This window comes from Medicago truncatula, chromosome 3 (assembly GCF_003473485.1).
Source record: "Medicago truncatula cultivar Jemalong A17 chromosome 3, MtrunA17r5.0-ANR, whole genome shotgun sequence".
In the NCBI taxonomy this organism is placed as follows: Eukaryota; Viridiplantae; Streptophyta; class Magnoliopsida; order Fabales; family Fabaceae; genus Medicago; species Medicago truncatula.
Genome location: NC_053044.1, coordinates 48,160,049 through 48,180,322, shown reverse-complemented (window position 1 = coordinate 48,180,322; position 20,274 = coordinate 48,160,049). Strand labels below are relative to the sequence as shown.

The 20,274-nt window shown below is 35.6% G+C and overlaps 2 protein-coding genes across 3 annotated transcripts; both read right to left on the bottom strand.

Annotated features, from left to right (window-relative positions):
• Positions 1–1,129: 1,129 nt before the first annotated feature.
• On the bottom strand, positions 1,130–4,583 carry LOC25489897 (protein DYAD). Of its 2 annotated transcripts, none has more exons than XM_024777678.2 (8): positions 4,336–4,583; positions 3,334–3,726; positions 2,852–3,235; positions 2,710–2,767; positions 2,541–2,621; positions 2,136–2,428; positions 1,889–2,003; positions 1,130–1,798 (listed from the first exon to the last, which is right to left on the bottom strand). In XM_024777678.2, exons 2-8 carry the CDS (start codon positions 3,669–3,671, stop codon positions 1,703–1,705), a joined length of 1,365 nt encoding a protein of 454 aa, XP_024633446.1. In that variant the 5' UTR covers positions 3,672–3,726; positions 4,336–4,583; the 3' UTR covers positions 1,130–1,702. The 2 variants fall into 2 exon arrangements, with proteins under 2 accessions (XP_024633446.1, XP_013461634.1); XM_013606180.3 differs by having other exon boundaries at positions 2,541–2,624; positions 4,336–4,581.
• Positions 4,584–6,162: 1,579 nt separating this feature from the next.
• LOC25489896 (probable manganese-transporting ATPase PDR2) lies at positions 6,163–19,803 on the bottom strand. The gene is made up of 21 exons (XM_013606179.3): positions 19,555–19,803; positions 19,369–19,461; positions 17,153–17,355; positions 16,807–16,879; positions 16,542–16,714; positions 16,281–16,452; positions 15,394–15,498; positions 15,190–15,300; positions 14,996–15,082; positions 14,719–14,901; positions 14,564–14,614; positions 14,357–14,482; positions 13,299–13,378; positions 11,725–11,833; positions 10,189–10,317; positions 9,718–9,783; positions 9,545–9,616; positions 8,460–8,611; positions 8,126–8,237; positions 7,922–8,038; positions 6,163–7,586 (listed from the first exon to the last, which is right to left on the bottom strand). The coding sequence occupies exons 1-21, from the start codon at positions 19,801–19,803 to the stop codon at positions 6,474–6,476; spliced, it is 3,576 nt and encodes a 1,191-aa protein (XP_013461633.1). The 3' UTR covers positions 6,163–6,473.
• Positions 19,804–20,274: the final 471 nt, after the last annotated feature.

Sequence of the window (20,274 nt, the reverse complement as noted above, 5' to 3'; positions counted from 1 at the left end):
AAAATTGTAATTAGTCTCTATTCAAAAACAATTTTGTAATCAGTTCTATGCTCCGGCTAGCATGCACATGGTGTACTGTGCCTACATTCTATTTTTATAGTTAAAGGACTTTTTAGCGGTTAAAATCACAAGTTAATCCCTGTTCTGTTTCTCAAGAAAGGACTCAAGTTGGTCAATCATAATTCTCTCACGGATTAATTTAATCTAATAAAAAATAATATCCAAATTAGTCCATAACATTTTTATTCAGAGGACAAATTAGTCACGGCTCAATATAACAAAGACTAATCTGTCCCCAATTTAAAAATGTCAGGGACTGGCTTGATATTTTTTGACGGAACTAAATTGGACCGTGAGAAAATTATCACGGACCAAATTGGATAATCAACCTCCACCCATAGCGATCACCAATTTACAACTGGAATTTAGCATTGCGTGAGGCAGGTTCTGAACAAGGAGTTTTTAGATTTTAGTAATGTGACGACGGAGCAAAAGAATTCTCAAAACTAATGTCGCAAAAACACTTAATAGAAGAATTTGTGGCTCTTGAATTCCAGTAAAAATGACTCAACTGGGTCAAAACGCAACATGATTTGACCTCATGATTCAGATCACAAATGATGTGATGCAGGATCATTTGCACCTATGATCATGTAAACAAAAACATACATGAAACAATTTTGTGAATGAATTATTGAGCACAACAGACATCGAAGCTGCAAAACTACAGTTTAAATCAGTAATTGTAATGGTTTGGATCCAAAAGTGTGATGGTGGGAAATGGTTGAGTGTCATAGGCAGGTCATTAACTTGAATGAAAAATAGGTGTTTTGGTCCAGCCGAGAGAAAGCTAAGCTTCTGATGGAAATGAGGAGGGAACAGTGGGCAGCTAGAGAGAGGGAGAAAGAGGAAGTGATCTAGGGTTTTGATTGAATCGGATCAAGGGCTTCAATTCCACTACATAAAAACTTAATGAAGTATTTCCCGTCGCATAGGAATTTAATCTTTGGTTTTGCATGTTAAGGTAGGAGCGTCATTAGATCTACATAATCGGAGGAAAAACAAAAAATTGAATATTGTAGTATATGCCAATGTAGGAAAATTATATTAAAATTCAACATCAGTGAAGGGAACAAAAGTTGAAGCGCATAATAGATGTAACAAGCACCATATGCAACTCATAACCCCACCCGCCACCATTAAACTAAAAGGCAAGAGTAGTGAGGGCATAAGAACAACTGAGTCGGACTACATTTTGTAATTCACATCTATAGGACATCTACAAGATGATATGTGATATTGTAGAAATTCTATATATAAATAGTTAAGTACAAGTTCTCATTGAATGGTTCTAGCTAACATGTAAAATACCAGCAAAGCCTACCTAAAGACCTGTACTAAAAAGAACTGGTAATCCTAACCAACAAGACAATAATACAACCAATTTCATTCCTGTTGAAGACCTGCCTCAAATTAGATCAAACTATACTGTAAAAGGCAGTCAAACATATCAACAATTTGCAGCTCAACAAGCAGGTAAGGTTCAACCTCTTCCATGAACTTAGTGGTTGGCAAAGATTTTCAGTATCAGATTGTTAATGCTGTACGTTATCTAAACTCTACCAGTTTTAAGAGTAAAGAAGAAAACTTGTGAAGAAAAGGTGGTTATAATCCTATCCTAGGCCTGATACCTCAGAGATGTCTACTTCATTGCTAGCATGCCATATACAGTGTTTGATACATCCAACAGCTGCTGCTCCATCTTTTCTTTCCATTTGAATAAATCCATAAACATCTCCTACAAGAAAAATAATAAATCATGAATATAAGAAGGTGGTAGAAGGAAAAAATGGGAATAAGTGGCATGTATACACACTATCAGCATCACCTGAAACATTATCAACGAGTTGTCAACGTCTGCCTTTGAATTAACAGTTGTAGAAGAATCTGGGGTGACATTAGGTTGATCCTCTTGCATTGTGGGTATCAGCTCCTCAACATGACTATTATTTCAAAGGAAAAATAAAATAACACAAACAAAATTAACTTCTTTCCTTCTTGGTTTTTCCACCTCCAAGGAGATGTGCGTGCATGTTTGAGGGTTTGGCTAAAGAATTTGAATAAACAGATATTACCTCTTCTTGTTAGTCAGCTCTTCATTGAGTGGCTGAACTGGCATGCCTGAGTAGGGATCTTCAAGAAAACACTCTTGTGGAACATTAAATAGTTCTGAACTCCCTATCCAAGTTGCCAATCCGTCATCCTGAATATTGTCCGGGTTAGTGTTTTCTAACCAATCTTTCCATTTTTCTGAAGGACTAAAAGTTGTGCAATCTCTTGGTGCTTGAAGAGCATTCAATTTATTTGTTATATCCATAAGGTTTTGCTCCACTTCAGTTTTCCATATCACGAACTCGCCATACTTGCCCTGTTAATATACAGAACTACAGTAAGTCACATATCCCATAAGTGGAGAAATCAAACAAATAAAAGGAGAGCATTCAACATTATAAAAATCCCATTAAATCTTGAATATATACCTGCAAATTCTTCAAAGAATCCATGATTTCAGTTAGGCGGTAGTCAGTTTTAGCTTTCCACTTCATAAGTTCCTTGCAAGTCTTCTGCCATTGAAATTCAACATAAAGCATTATAAAGTGTTTTAAGAGACAGCAAAACCCTTAAAATATTAAAGCATTCAACATTCACCTCCATCATGTTACTTTCAGTTTTCTTTTCCTTCTGGGCAATGAGCTCCTGCATATCTCTGCTATGCAAATAAAATTATTAGGAAAAAATAAAATTGCAACCATAAAATATTATTTTGATATTCTGTTTTCAAGTTCAGTACTTCTTCATTTGGGCCATTTCTATTTTAAGCAGTTTCAATTCAGCAGAAGAATCAGCATCCTGACAAGGGGCATGGATGGCCCTAACAGTGGATGGTGGTATCCAATAGGGGTCATCAACCCCAGCCTCCTCGCGGACGTCAACCAAGTCAGCCCTCTCCAACCAATACTCCATAATTCCGTCGGGGTTGAACCATCTTCGGAACCGATCGGTCCCCCCAGGTGCCACTTTACGGTCAATGTGCTTCAGTAAGTGGTCTAAAAGTCCAGTATCACCGATGAATTTACGGGCAGCTGATCTTAGTACAGGTCGGGTTATTGGGTGTTCAAAAGTCGCCCCCTCAGCCTTCAACACCTCCCACATGCTTTGCTCAGCCAACTTGTACCTACATTAGATTACATGATTAACTCATATATAATTACTTGGTGGAATCGTAGACATAAACACGCAAACAGTAAAAAAAAAATGATATATTTTCTTCACCTCTCGCTTGACCATCTGTCCTTACTATCATGCTTCTTTCTCTTATTCTTGCTACTGCTTTGATTCCCAGCATACTCCTCTTTCACCTCAATAAGCTGACCATAAGGCTCCTCTTTCACCTCTCTAAGCTTCTCACAAGACTCTACTTTCACCTCTCTAAGCTGACTAAGGCTGAGGCGCTTCCTTTTCTTACTATCTGGAAAATATATTGGTTCATCCTTAACATTTACTTCTTCTCTGTCGTTGTCCGAGTCCTCTTCCTTCCTAGTAACAGAAGGAAAAGAACTTGCACGCCAACCAATGAATGTCTGTTGACGATGAACACCCCACCTATCCATCCCTGCAGCTCTAAGTTAAACTACTGCAAGTGCTTTGTCTGTACTCCAAAGTCAGCTGCATTAGCAACACACTAACACAATTAACTAACAATAACCTAAAAGCTTAGTAGGTGATCCATTGGGTCACCAAGGTTGTTTCAATCACATCTATACATGAAACATTAAATACTACTATCATTCTGAAACTCTTCAATAACATATACACGGAACGATAGTCATCACTAGTACGCCGATACAAGCAAAAGCAATATTTACAAACGAAAGCACACACCCAATAGCTCATAAATTAGAAAAGCCAAGCAAGTAAAAAACATTGGATTTCTTGGCACACAAGAGTTACGAAAACAAGTTATCTAACTGTTACATTGCAAAATTGAAGAAACCCTAGAACCAATATCTTCTCTTCATAACCTTATCGCATTTCACTTGACTAACAGTAATCAAATCAAATCAACTAAACTCGATCGAGCAAAATACATTATCACCAAAATAAATTGAAAAAACAAAAACGATTAACATACAATGAGATGAAATCGTATCAACGAAAAACCCTAATCCCAAATTAAGAAACAAAGTACGAAGAAACTGATAATGAAAAACGTAATAAACGTAAATGCAAAACGCGAATTGAAAAAATGGAAGAATTGGAAAAGGAAAACCCTACCAAGAAGCGCGAAGAAGAAAGAGAAAGTGTGAGTGACGCCGACAACACAGTGCGAGTTGGTGCTCCAAAAATAACGTAAGAAGAGAAGAAAGTGAAAATGAAAATGAATAATCGTTTCTCTCTCAATTAAACCCTAACCGCCAAAAACCCCACATTGCTCAAATCATATTTTTTGGTCATTTCATTTCACTTCTTTCTCGCGAGGTGTTGTTACTGTTGGGTTAACGGCGCCCACGTTTTAACGCCGTTTCTTTCGACCGACTAACTAGAGGGACACTTACAGTATTATGTCATACTCTCCCGTTTTTAAATATAGGCAAAATTTAGGTTCAATTTTGTTTATATTTATATTTATAACAGATGGAGTAGTGCTTAAGTCACTTTACCCTAAAAAAATGACTTCACTGTTATCATCATTACAAAAACATATATTACATCTTTAATGGATAGTTTGGTTCCATAATCAATATTAAGTTTTTTTTTTTTTTTAAACATAATCAAATTAAGTTGTTCCTACAATATCATATCATATTTGTGTATATTCAAGCGTACGAGAGATAAACTATTGAATGATTAATTTGGTTACAAACACAAAAATAGTATATTTAATGGTGTTAAAAATGAAGGAAAAAAATACAACATTTAAAAATATAATAATGTAACTTTTCGTAGTCTCTTGTGTTTTTCTGCTTTTAGTTAATAGGTGTTATAAATTGTCATTGCGAATCAAAATTTATCAATCGGTCACCGTGGATATTTTGCTCTAATGATAGAAAAAAAAAAAAGAGTAATTTTTATGAAATTTGCATTTTTAATGATTTTCTTATGCAGCAGCTTATTTAAACTTTTTAAACTATTTATTTGATATTGTCACTGCCACATCATGAATTCTCCAACGAGGAGAACAAATAATGAATGCTTCATCATTCTATAAAATCTCGATTACATTTGAAAATTATCTTAGTTAGTTTTGTTTTAGCATGTGTTTGTGACAACTCTCACATGGTTGTTGTGCTCTAATAAAGTGATTAAACATTCTTAATAATATTTCAACAAATTAACTGTCATATTTAACATACACTCGATATCAGTTTGTTTTGGCATGTGTTTATAACCATTGTGAGAGGACGTCGTAGGAATCAAACTTGTAATTTGTAGTATTTTGGACCCACATGAAACATAATCGAGATGCAAATTGTCGTGGATCTAAATGCAAGTTTTGTGTTTTTATTTAAACCAATTCAATGCATCATGTTTAGAACAATGTTGTTTACGACCGATGCCAATGCCAGACGTGATAAGCAATGATACGGAGATAATTAAACATTAATGAAAATAATAAAAACACTTTAAAAAAAAAAACAAAAACATTGATCATATGTTACAAGCTTGACAAACGATTTCAATAATTCAGTGTTTTGAAAGTAGTTAACTAAACCGGACCCCTTAACAACAAATTTAATCTGGTGAAAAATATGCATCTACATCTACTGCGCTCAGTCTCTTAAGTAAACAATATACAGACAACATATTACATATAGTGTTTTGGGACCACAATATAATGTTTTTGTGGTTTATATTTAAGAGTAGAAAGGGTAGGACTTCCATTTAAATTTCCTTCCGGACTTCGAAGGACTTGGTAGCTGCTGTTTTCAGGAATGTTCCTTACGTAATAAACGTGCTCAAATCACTAAAAAAAAAGTTTTTATTTTGCTTATAGTTACGGAGTTCAGATATTGAGCGGAAGTTTTTCGTGCATCTGTGAAATACAAGGCAACACCGGCATATACAGATTGCCCAAGAGTACACTCACATTTTACAAACGAATTCTTAACATGATGCTGCTCCATTTCGCCAAGTTAAGAAGTCAAACAGAATGAATTGTAATATTTGAATAATAAATAAAATAATTAAGAAAACATCTTAGATAATTGGCAGGGCATGTGATCTAAAACCCACATTTCTCCCAAAAATGATTTAACATTAGATAAATTACCCACCAATCAATGGGAAAAGAACTAGAAAGAAAAATCCTATAACAAAAATTCATTACACATATATCTCTGCAAATTGGTGCACAAGTTGAAGGCCGCATGTCTCGTGTCTGACCTAGCTATCACTGCACCGCCCATTGTCAACTACTGTTTCTTCTTTTCTAAATTAGATACGGCAACCTGTTGCCGCCTCTTCCAAGCTGGGACTTTACCAGGAAAAGCCCACCTCAATAGTCTCTCCCATGCGTAGCATACGAAAAACATTAGAAAAGCCCAAAGCAACAGTTTATCCCTCAACCCCACTGGCAATGGCACTAACTTCAACCAGTCATTCAAATCCCTGAAGAGATCAGATGTTATCACAGTAAAGAAACCGGCAGCAGCAATGAGGGCGTACCGGAATGGCCTGTTTTCAGATATACTTTGGTTGAAAGGATGGCCCATATAGTTTACGGCAAATGTAGCAACCTGGAGCATCATGCTCACCATGTAGGAAACAGTATTAACCAGGTTGGGATGAAAACTTGCATCTGGTTCAATACATTCATCTGGCATGTATTTCTCAGCTTCTTTGACGGATGATATTAGAAAAAACAGGTGAACTGAAAATTGTCCCAAGAGGGAAAGCAAGACATAAGCACAGAAAATGTTGGGGTGGGGACGTTCAGATGAGAGAGTGGGAAGAGGGCGTGCATGTGAAATGAAGAGGAAAAATGCAGCAGTAAAGACACCACTTATTGTGGCTTGTACATCACCAAGCTTGACACCGTCCAGATACATAACACTTAACACATATGCAGTAGCAAGGCAGTTGAGGCCCAGAATTTTAAACATCTGGAGGGTTGTCACTAGGGTACTCCGACCTTGTCGAATTATGTCAGTGGTGGGAGAAACAGATGCATGCTTAGCAGTGAATGGGGATGCCATTGAGGCATCACCGAGCTTGACAATGGGTGCACGGCCATCTCCATCCTCATTAAGCTCATCCATCATCTTCTTAAGTTTCTGTCTTTGCAACTCAGCGGCTGTTTGATGACGGTTAACAGATGAATTGCTGGTAGAGTCTGATTTTGAAGCAACTCTGGCTCTTGAAGTGCCTTCTCCAGTTGGACTAACCGTCTTTGCAGATGTTTCCAGCGCAAGCTTAGATTTCTTTTGCTTAGCAGATTTTGTACCGTCTTCCCCAGATGAATCTGAAGGGGGGTTTCCACCTTGAGTTGGAGGGATTGCATTAAGAAGAGCAACTCCTACATGGGCCTAAATCAAAGAAGTTAGTCTGTAGTCCTGCAGCCTATACTCTTAGGTAAAAGAAACACAACAAACAGAACTGCATAATAGAGCCAACTTGTGGTGTAAAGACCAGCAGTATCACAGATTAAATACCAGCCATGGTAGAAACCAGATTCAAATGATTTTAACTACAATCATGAAAACACTATGGAGATTTACATAGCTATTTAAAAAAAAATGCTGTCAACAGATCATTTTAACTACAGATCATTTAAAATGCTGTCAAATTATTTATTTCTCAAACATTCAGGAAAAAGTTATTGTTTATTGATTATCAACATAATTTCTTAAACACTGGATACCTGCTTCAAAGCTCCAACGTCATTGGTTCCATCCCCACACATCAATGTTACCCGCCCCACTGTTTTGAAAGTGGTCAAGATAAGTTCCTTTTGCTCAGGAGCAACTCTAGCAAAAACCTGAGACAAAAGTTTGACTGTCATTGATGAATGCAGTACAAATAGCCAGGTTCTAATCTTTAGTTAAGTTTAAGAATCAATCAGAACCTTCACATAAGGAATGACCAGAAGATGAGCTGATGTCTGTTGCAACATCTCAAAGCTATCACCTCCAACACATAGATCATGAGTCTCTGATAAAGATTCTACCTCTTTCCCACTGAAACAAAGTATATCTATGATCAGTCTAAAATTATAAGAAACAAAATAGAAAAATAACAAACAGAAACAACAGCAGAAAATAGTTCAGAAGCATTCAGGAGTAGGAACATCATCTTAAAACCATACACTCAACAGCAATTTATCAAAGTGAATAAGAACAAGTAAAGAATAGTCAGATATATAAGATAGCACAACCAGATAAAACAAAATTTAAAATTACCTGTAGCGAATGTTTTCATTCTCATCAGGGGACACCCAATTGTATCCTTCACCATTACTTGCTGGACTAAGGATTAATGTTGGTTTTGATATAATATGAACTTGGCTAGCAACATGACAGGCTGTCAAAGCTTGATCACCAGTAATCATTACCTATTAATTTAGCCGAAAAAGATGTTTGTCAAATAGTTGTTATTGTTAGTTAAACAGGGATCCCAAATCCCTCCATCTTGCCCCAACACCTGTTAGAAACTAGAGAATCTAAAGAATTTGAGAGAAACAGAAATTGTATTAATTGTTTCAATAAATTACATTGTGAGGCTTTAGTATCTATCAAATATGGACCATACAGTGAGAAAAAAATCTAAACTATGTTGAACCGAGGAGGTTGAACAACAGAAACAATAATGACAATCATAACCAAATCTCCTCCCACTAGATAAGAATGGCTGCATGAATCAAACGACGTCAATAAAGTCCTACCTCAAAGGTAATTCATTTACTCAATGTCTTTAAACTTGGACAAGTCGCCGAACCGGTCAATATAGTCGGTCAGTGGTCGAACCAGTGGGTCCCCACTCACTAGTTGAACCGCATGACTCGGCCAATAAGAATAACCAAAAGAGATCATGACTACTTTTATGTGACATAATTATAATCTTCTACTAACATGATTTATATATCATTTATACATATTTTCTTAAATAATATTACACTATCATGCATGGTAAAATCAATTTGACACAAGGGAATGCACTTTTTAGTTTAACTTCTGGTAGTGGGTAACGAATGCTTTTTTTAATCTGGAACTTTAAGTAAAGTAAATAAACGAAAGACTAAAAAACGGACAACTCTTAATACTGAATCTACTCAAATTAAAGCCCAACTCCTACTATGTACTCATTGCTTGGTAAAAACACAACCCAGAGGCCATAAGAAAATAACTAGGGTTATCTGTTCATTCCCCCCCGCTGACCCACCGCCCAAAGGCTGGTGTTTCTAGCTCTTGTAAGATAAATTATTTTGCAATCTAAAAAGTTCTGTTATTTGTTCCGAAAAGAGAAATCAATTCAATGGCACACTTACCAAGTCATGTGAAGATTCTTTCAATCCAGATAAAACAGCAGCTGAATCTGACCTTATGGGACAATTAAACACCTAAAATCAACATGATGTCAACTTTTAGCATAAAGTCATTTAAGAGGAAAATTGTCTAGAATTTACAAAAGTATCATGTGAGGAGGAAGATTATTGATTACCACAAAACCAGCAAAGGTAAGCCCACTCTCCACCATATCCCTATCCAAGCTTCTAGCTTCACTGACCTTCAATCAATTAACAAATGATAAGTAACAGTCCAAACATGCAAATGTTCAACCTTCAATTACTTTATGATCCAACAAATGGTAGGGGAGGAAGGAAATCGAGCATTCTAAAGCTGCAACAACGTAAACAAATGCAGTTCTGGTTCTCTCAATTACACTTGAATTGAGGATCCAAGGTGATTGAAATGATACAAAAGGTAAATTAAATTGGTTTGTTAAACAAAGTACAAAAAATTGTCGATAGAAATTAAAGCTGAAATAAAAATAAATTGGAAATGTTTCCAATCAACACAGTTTATTCATTTCTGAACTACGCTGGTTATCATTCCTGTTTTCCTATGCATAATTTAAAAAAATATGGAGAAAGGTTCATAAAGCACACTGTCAAATCCCTAATATTCTTACTGTCATATCAGAAAGAGACTTGTGAGCCAGAGCTAGAACACGAGAACCCTGACGTGTATATCTTTTGTAGGTCTCAACATATGATGGAGGCACATTAATGAGCCTATCTTGTATAATTTCTGGGGCACCCTGAAATATAAGGTAAAAGAAAATTGCTAAGAGAGAATCAAAAAGGAAAATAACACAGTAAATCTTAAGTTACCACTACTTAAAATATTAAATAGGTGTGCGTCCAAATGTCCACTGCTGATCAATAACAAATAGGGAACACGATAAAAAATAAAGAAAACGAATGCTGAGTCAGTATTTGTGCATCCCTATGGTTTAAAAAAGTTTTCTAATTTCATTTCTTGTTACCTGAGGATCATAAAAAAATTGTTCTCAATTTGCGTCATCTAGAGCTTTCAAAACAGTAAATAAAGTAAAACAGGAAACTATTCCAAGAGTAAACACAGTTTCAAAAAAATTTGGCTATAAAGATAAGGATCAAAACTAGTTCCTAAGAACTATTTTATTGCAGAATGTAGCATCCACAGAAGCTTTTGAAAAATGAAGAGTGCCCTGATCAATAAAACCAAGTACCAACCCCTGAACGCAAAAAAAAAAAAAAAACTAAAGAAAAAAATATCAAAAGCATTACTGTGTGCCAAAATCTAGATTCAACCCTTGCTGTGACGTGCACATGCATACACAATTTTCATTTTAATGCACACAACATATGAGAGGTGAAAATTTATTAGAAAACTAGGTAACGAATCAAATCTAAATGCATAATTAGTGACTGACACAATGGACTCATAATGAATCTCCCACCTGGACCCTAAAATCTGGCAGGAGCTTTACAGCACCACGTTGACCTTATATTTAAACTAAGCCAATTCATTATAATTCAATCTAACGAGGCATAAGAAATAATAGAAGCACAAAAGACGCATAAAATAAAGAAAACCATAGCAGAAAAGTCAACAGTAAACTTCAAACATGCAAGAAAGTTAAAAGCAAAAGCTTTTGAAGAACTCGATTGTATAAATGATTTTTGTAATGGTAAAACTGCCAAATTTGCATAAATGATTTTTGTAATGGTCTGTGGATGCTGTACAGCAGCTCATAGCAGCTATGAAACTGTATGGCTGCAACTGCCAAATTTGTATAAATGATTTTTGTTATACATTTTGCTGATTACTATAATTGAATTACCCCTCTGTAAATTTAAATAATTTTGAAAAAAATAATAGATCCAGTTCTCAGAACCCTCTGTGCAAGTTCTAAACTTTTCTCCGATTATCCACATCACTTTCCTTCATTTTCTCTTCTGTTGTTTTCCAATAAGTTAACAACATAAAATATATGAGTCCCAGATTCTTTGATGATTGAATACTTAACACACATCAGACAAGGGTAACTTATACTGTTTATTTTCATTCCCAGCATGGAGTTATATTGTTGACCATTTCATAACCCCAGAAATAAAAGCCATCGCAAAGTGTCATTTCTAAAAACTGTACATTTCTACTCCGGACTGAGAAACAAACAAACCTTCACAAATGCAAAAAATTCCTCCTGAATACGAACAATGACTGCCATCCGTTTTAAGTGAGATGCAAAATGGTATCGCTGAACAATTTGGACAGGATGGCCACTTCCCCTGAAATTTGATAACGAATCATGAAAAAACAAAGACGACGTAGAAAGAACTATAAAAGAAAACATGGGAAGAACAATCAAGGGGTGAAAAGAATAAACTAAATCAATCAAACCATGGTTATCAAATCGAGATTCAAATCTTAAATCAGAACCCATTTTATGAATCATGAATCAAATCTTATTATGAATCGTGTGATGCATGATCAATAAAAATATGACATTTTACAGTAAAAACAATTAACATAGCAAAAATATAAGTTGGCATATCATATACGAACCTCTAAATAACTCAATATTTGAGTCGTAAATCAAATGACGAAAGAGAAGTGACTAGCTATAGAAGTTTACAAAAACAAAGTGGACACTTGAGTTCAGGTTGTGATTCATTAATGAATTAGGATTCATCATAGTGAATCACAGTTCAAGATGAACTTCATGTCCAAAATAGATACACAAGAGATTCAAATACATTGAGTTCAATTTAAAATGGAATGGAGATAGTGATTCAAACAACAAATAAGATAGCTATGAAGCCAATATTGAATAAGGTATTATTACATCTAACCCCCAAAACACTATGGCAGTGTGGTGGGCACCAGTATCGTCAATACGTCAAAATTTAAGGAAACAAAACACGAAATTTAAAATTAAAAAAACAAGAAACTTATATCATACAAATATAAAAGCTCATAAATAGAAGAACACAATTAAAGACTTATTTGTAACTAATAATCAAAGTTCATTGGTACAGATCTTCAAACCCAATAGAAAACAAATATGTTTGAGTCTAAAAGGCTCAAAATAACTCCGCTAAGCATTCAACATAGATACAAGTGATTCCTCAAATGGAATTACTATCTCCAAGCAATTTCTCATCATCTCATTCATTCTCTTCACTACTAGACCTTATTTGTTCTTCATCCTCCTCCTCCTCTCTCTCTATGGTTTGTGTCTCTATAGGGGACAGCTGGGTTCCCAATTCTTTCAGGCCCGAGGAGAAGAGCTTATGTTTGGCTATTCGGCGAGAAGAAAACAAATGAGGGCACACCTGATTTTAGAGCTGAATTAAGGGCATAATCAGGTATTTGGAGTGGAGCTTCCATGTAGTGGCTGCTGCTATTTGCCTCACTACAGCTACCTACTCAACTCAACTCAACACTATGGGGTTTTGAGTAGCACCCATGGGCTCCTAAGATATAGCAGCCACTATTGACTACAAATACACGCACACGCACACGCACATATAGTACCATGTCCCCATTAGTCAAATATTGTTTGCTTTCTCATTATATTTTCTAGCTGTCGCAACAGGAACACTGGGATTTAAACATCTTGTTGACTGTGTGGGAAACAATCCAATAAAATGAACTCAAATACCAAAAATTATCAACAAAAAAAAATTCAAATCAGCGGAATCAATAGATAAGACGTGCAGAATTAAGATGCTTAAGCAGAAAAGTATTCACCTTTTAGGAACGGCCTTCTCATCAGATTTATAACTCCAATCGATTCCCTTAAGTGCGGCCTTCTCAAGAGGATCGCCAACCTGTGGGATATTAAGGAATTTATAGTAAGATAGTATCAAAAAATAATAGCAAAGATAGAAGGAGTAAAAATCTATTTCTTTCTCACTCTCAAGCAAAAAATCATGAAAACCTATAGCACATCAAGCCGAAAGCATGAAAAATATTTGTAACCGAGAAAAGTAGAACTTGGGGTGAAGACGAATTGTGGAAAGAAAGGGTAAAAGGGAGAATTTTTCCAATCCCTGGAAAATTGACTACTGTCATCTAGAAAATTTATTTAGCATGGCATCTGCAGTATGCAGCTTCGGATCTTTATATCCATAAAAATATGGTGACATGAGCGACGATCTTGGTTTAAGGAAACAATTCCAAAAATATCTTACAGATTAGAATATCTTGGATTACACCTTTGGGATTAATTCCTATGTTTCCTTATCTTTCATGATTTATTTTCTTATATAATTAGGTTTAGAATAAATAAGGAATAAGGATTATATAGAGCCCGTTTAGATGCATGTGAGTATGTGACATTACCACAAGTGTTTCAAAGAGTATATAGTAACTTTTGTGACTGTTTCCTTATTTACTTAAGATTATTAATATAAGGGTCTTGTTAAGGATCTAAAAATGGAAATAATTGGTAAATTTTATGTTCAAAAAGTTACTTTTGAAAGTTTTAATGCATTGAATGCACCATTTTCAAGACAAAATTTCTTCTCTAGACTTCTTAACAGGTGCCTTCAAGGCACTTGTTAGCATTTCCCTTAATATAAATAAGTCTCATTTCTTAGTCGACAAGATATATATTCTGTGATTTGCTTTCTTTATGTTCCTTTACACAAATCTACATTACAAAAACTATAAACGACAATGAATTCAGGAGGAAAAAGTGAGCAAAAATGTTGAACTGTGGCATGCTACTATATTCATATTCAACAGCGTAACCAGGTTCGGAAACTAAAACTGAAGTTAACCACCCACAGAGAAAAGAGTCATACCAGCTTATTCTCAACAAATACCAATGCATGGCAAGAAGCCAGGATTTCTACTGTTCGCACAGGCACTTTACTCATGTCAGATTCCAAATCTGTAGTTTCTGCCAACCCAACAACTCCAGAAAATTCCTATAAAATGGGAATAAAGGCATTATATTGCAGAACATGGTCTAAGATAATAAATAAATACCATGTCTTATGTGGGTATACCATGTCATCAGATGTAAGTGTCCCAGTCTTGTCAAAGCAACATATATCAACCTATAGGCGATGTAGGAAATTCAATAAAAACAACTGTAAGTATATGATTTATATCTGACAAAGAAAAGGAAGCGCAATAGCAAAAACAGTAAACCTTCAGGTACCTTCCCAGCAAATGGTATCCGAAAAGGTTCTGTGCAAAAAATTCCACGGCGTGCCAGTGCAATCAGAGAAGTATTAACAGCTATTGATAATTCCATTGGCAACTCGGGAGGTATCACAGAAGTAACAATAAGAGAACAACTTAGTATAAGTTTATACTTGCTCCTTGTGGGGTCTTCTAGCCCCTGCAGCATATACCATTTAAATTTCATCGAGTTGGATCGTAAATCACCATCAAAACCAAGCTATATTTACTATTCATCAGTAGGGAAGCATTACCTTAATAAGCACATAACCAGCCGCAATTAAAGCGAATACAACCAAGAATAAAATGAACAATCCACTTTCCCAGCTATTAGCAGTCACCTACAATTTGTCAAATCAGAAAGCAGGAAAGGAAAAAAAAATCTAATTCGTCAAAATGAGGCCGAAAATGTATTTTGGGGGGATTAATAAAGTCTATATCAGTTTACCCTTTCTGTGGAGAATAAGATTGTTCGCATCAACTTTCCTTGACTTGTTTCAAATCCCGTTCTCAGAACAACAGCCAAGCAGCCACCATCAGGGGTTTTTAGAGGAAAGGTCTGACTCCGGTAAGATTGTTAAAAATAAAGCGGATCAGAAGCATGAACACGGACGTTATATAAAAATAGATATTTTTTCCAGCCTGAAATAACCTTATCTGGAGAATGCTGTAATATTTTAGTTCCACCAAATAAAACATGGGTTTTATCTCGCTTTGCTGACAACTTCTCCTCAATATGCCTACCCGCAATAGAAATCTAGAAGGAAGATCAGATCTTAATGAGAATCGTTAAAAATAACACCAGGAAGGAAAAGAAAAAAGAAAGATCAGAGATGTCTTATTCCAGCCTTGTTAATTTTCATGAGAAAGAGGGCTCCAAGGATGATAGTGAATTTACAAAACTAGACACATAGTTACATGCAAATAACCAGAGTAAGTATAGACATGCAAGTAAAATTAAAATATTGGAAAGAAAAACTGAAACAAAAATTGCATGTTTTATGTAAATCATATAGTGATCGAATCACATCGCAGTAGGCATATATAGTAAATAAAGACAGGAGGCGAAAAAATAGCAGGGCACATTTAGAGCCTATCGGCGAGTCAAGGTAAACAAAAATTAAGCAAGATGTTTTATCATATCTGTCTAAACAAGTGGCTAAGCTGGATGGGTAAAAAACAATACCATTACTTTTAGACGGACAGACAAACCATGAATCAAGTTTGAAGCAAAATGATTCCTTATATTAGTGATATGATATCTGTCTAAATAATTGGCTAAGCTTCATGGGCAAAATCAATACCATTACTTATAGCAAGGAGGTACTCAACAAGCAACCACAGTCAACAATGTCCAGACCAGCAAAAAATGATAGCAAACTTTGCAATCAAATACAAATTCATCTACTCAAAACTTCAAAAAAACATGTATAGCCCCCTGACCCAGAAAACCAACATATACTTTTTATACATCACATATTCATTATTGCATAGACAATAAATGATTATCTTAGCAATTAGTTCAGAAAAGAGAAATACCTTCCATTGAGGAGTAGACTCGCCTGTGAGAATAGCTTCATTCACAATTGCACTTCCAGCCAATATAAGCATGTCTGCAGGTACAGATTTCTCCTCTCCATTCTGACCAGCAGAGCGACCTATAGAGACAACATCTCCAGGCAAAAGGTCTGTACCAGAAATTTTTACCCACCTATAATCAACACAAATGCAAAAAAACTTTAAAAATGCACTGCATTAAACCCCCGCAAGTATGAGCAAGCTAATGATGAGATAACATACTTGCCACAACGATGTACCATTACGATCTGATTATCCACTCTAACACGTCTTAACTCAGTCAGAGTCCTCAACCGACTTTTTGCCATTGTTGACTCAAACATAAACAGCATACCTAGAGTGAACAAACTATAGTACCAATATTCATCCAAACACCAAAGACCAACGCAGAAAACCTGGTCATAATATAAGCAAGAAGCAATCCAAATCGAAAGTTAGATTGAAGAGCAAACACAATTAACAGAGAAAAAGAGCATAGAAGATTTACCTGAAAAACAAAAAAAGGTTCCATGCAGTGCTCTTTCATCAATTTCTGAAATGTTGGCTGAGGATAATCAAATCTAGAAGATCAACCAGCAGAACATTAGAGATCAAAACTAAAACATAATCTTAAGAGACCAAAAGACGCGTTTTGAGAAAGACAGAAGGAACGGATAATCATCACAAATACCAAAGCAACGGGTTGCATCTAAAACATGTCTAATTCATAAATACTGTATAAGCACAAACTTTCAACAACAAACACATTATAATTTCACCGCAAAAAATTGTGTACTGGAGGGAAATAGATGCATGTGGAAAAAATGATGATGATCAAAGAAAAAGGAACCCACACATTCCGCCCCCATTTCTCAGTAGCAGCAAGAACTTTGGCTTCGGAGCCATGACCGCTACTCTTGACATAATATCCAAATGTTTCCTTGGTAGGGTAAGAAAGTTTGCAAAAGGTCCCCTTCTCCTTCGAATAAACGAAACATTGTTTTCTAAAATCAAAATAAATTTCTTCCAAATCCACAGCTAATGAAGAACCTGCAGACTGCACAAGAAAATGCTTAACCATGGTAGACAGTCAAAGCAAGAACCATTGAAGAAAGAACGGGATAAGAGAAGGGAAAAAGAAAAAAAAAACTCAACAAAAGAGTCAGTAAGACAAGGAGAACATGTAAACAAAGAAGCAGCTGCTGGCAAGTGGGACAGCAGTATCAAAGCACAACAATACATTGAATATAGCGTATAAATAATACAATTAATTTTAAATCATCAAACAATGGCACCAAAATTATGCACAATGAGCATCAACAAATAAGAATATCTAACCACAAGAAAATTTTCCAGCATAAATCAAGCAAAGATTATACCTAAACACAAAATCATAAAGAAAGAAAATGAACACATCAAATTAGCAAATATGCTAACTGTGTACAATCCAGGCGTGATCCCAGAGGAGCGGAGTAGCCCAGAAAGGATCCCGGCACGATCCCGGCCAATCCTTGAATTTTGTTGGTATTTGGAATTGGATGTAATGTTTTGATTAAGACTTGGGAATGCTAGAGTGTTTTGATTAAGACTTGTGTTTTGATTTATGAATGTTTCATGAGTTTTTAGTATATGGTTGTTTATACTCTATATTATTCATGTAATTTATACAAAAAAATGGTCAATCCCGGCGATCCCGCTATCCCACTTTTGGGGTCGGCCGCACCGCTATCCAGAATTGACTACCTAGCATATCAATAATGAAACCCTGCCAAGGTGGCTGGTATGCTAGGAACACAAAAAAGCAAAGATCGGTCTATCCAATAAAAGAGGTAGCAACCAAAAATTGTCCTTAAAACTGAATCTAGCTTTCCTTTCCGAACCATAGGCAACCCAGTCAGTGCATGCAGTGCAAACTGCCAAAAAAAAAAACCAATGCCTAATTTACTCCTCTCAAAACCTCAAAATTGGCAATTAAGAATTGCTCAAAAATGATGGAAAAGTGCAATTTATACTAGTCCTCTTTAGGTGCTAGCAACACACAACGAGGTATAAATAAATATGTGAACCCCCTACCCCTGCCTTTTTAAGCCATTTCACCCAATAACCTACCTTACCTCAACTGGGCAGCCTTAAAGGATATTCCATGCATGAACTCACCGGCATGTAAATAGACATTAGCATTCCTAAACACTGGTAGCAGACTTTCTTCCAATTTTCATTGCACTGAGCTGCAAAATTCTTATGGTTCACTTATATCTGGTTTTTTCAAGCATAAACTCAATATATATATCTTCCCTGAATTTTCAATAAAGTTTCCTCCCCTTAAATCCTGTATCCAAATCCTTCTATTAAATCTTACAAATCAAACGAAAATCCTAAAATATTGTGTGTACTTGCCTCTTTACCAACTATAAGATCCAAAATACTCTCTAAAACAGGATTGGGAGTTAAGACATAAACTGTTCCAGAGTACTAAGTGTAAGTTTGGTTCCACTTTTGGCTGTGCCAAAATTGATTCTAGAAGTGTAGAATTTATTTTGAAATGTTCAGATGTTTTTCAGTATAATTTATTTGGAAATATGTTGATGTTTTCCATTCCTTCCAGACGTGATTTTAACATGCAGATTAATTGTTCAACTCATTTTTTTACGGATATATAAACAAACAAACAAACAAAAAAAAAACACTTTACATTCAACTCATTACTCACTTTTAACTAAAATCAATTTCTCGCACCGCATAACCAAACATGCACAAAGTGGGTTTTTGGCAACCCTGTAGCTCACCGCTGCCTCACCTTTAAGACCCCTCTCATCGCAGGTCTCCTAAAGCTCCAATTGTTAGCTTCTATTCAAATGTGCGGTAACACCACGACTTTTTAAAATACTAAACACACACACTAAGTCATAGTCAAAAGTTAATCCTTTCAATACTATCCTCAATCAGTAAACTCACATCTAAATATATCTCTCACTTCTCATAATTACAATACAACACCAATTAAACAACTAAAAACAAAAACCTCACTTCAATTTCAACTCAATAATCAAAAGACAGGCAAAACACTTACCGATTTCCGCGAATTAAGGGGCACAACTTCTTTTGAACCACAAAATTTCGCCGGAGTTATCTTGCATGAATCAGCCTGATCAATATTCTTAACCTAAACACACAAACGCAGTTATAAACAAAAATTCCAAAATTGAACAAACTTGATCAAAACACGCAATAAGAAACATTCCAAAATTCAACAAACCTTGCTGTAATACGCAAAGCATTTGAAATCAACGGACCAAGCAGTGAAAAGACAAACGAGAATATGAAGAGAAGCGAGTGCACCTAAAACAATACAAGCATCGATGAAATCGAGACTAGGAAGAATGACTGAAATCCACGCGCCGTATAAAATAGCGAAAGGAAAAACGTCTAAGCGCCATGGCAATTGCTTCTTCCGGAGTAGATCAACTTTGTCTACGACCTTACCGCCGACGTGAAAAGTCGACATTAATCGCTTATTTTGATAATCGATTAAGAGTGGTGATTAGGGTTTGTAGATCTGGTTGAGAATTTTTGGTGAATGTGAAGAGGTTGGGTTTAACGCCACGCTAGTGGCGAGGATTTGTCTCTGTTTCTGACGACTCTTCCCAACTATGATTCGCCGTGTAGTCTCTCTTTTCTGTTTTTTTACTCTCAATCTGCCTTTTTCGTTTTTTTGTTTTTGGTGAAGAATCTGCCTTTTTCGTTTAATTAAAGAGTTATACGCCCAATTTATATAATCACCAATATGGAAAAAGAAACGAAAAAAATTGAAGGTATATTTTTATTTTTATTTTTTGAGACAAAAAATTGAAGGTATAATTAACTTATTTCAGCGATAATAAGCGGAGACAAGTTTGTCAAAAAAAAGTAGTCAAAGTAGTCAGGTACATTAGACAAAAGGTATAGGTTAGGATGAGATAAGGATTTATGTCTAGAG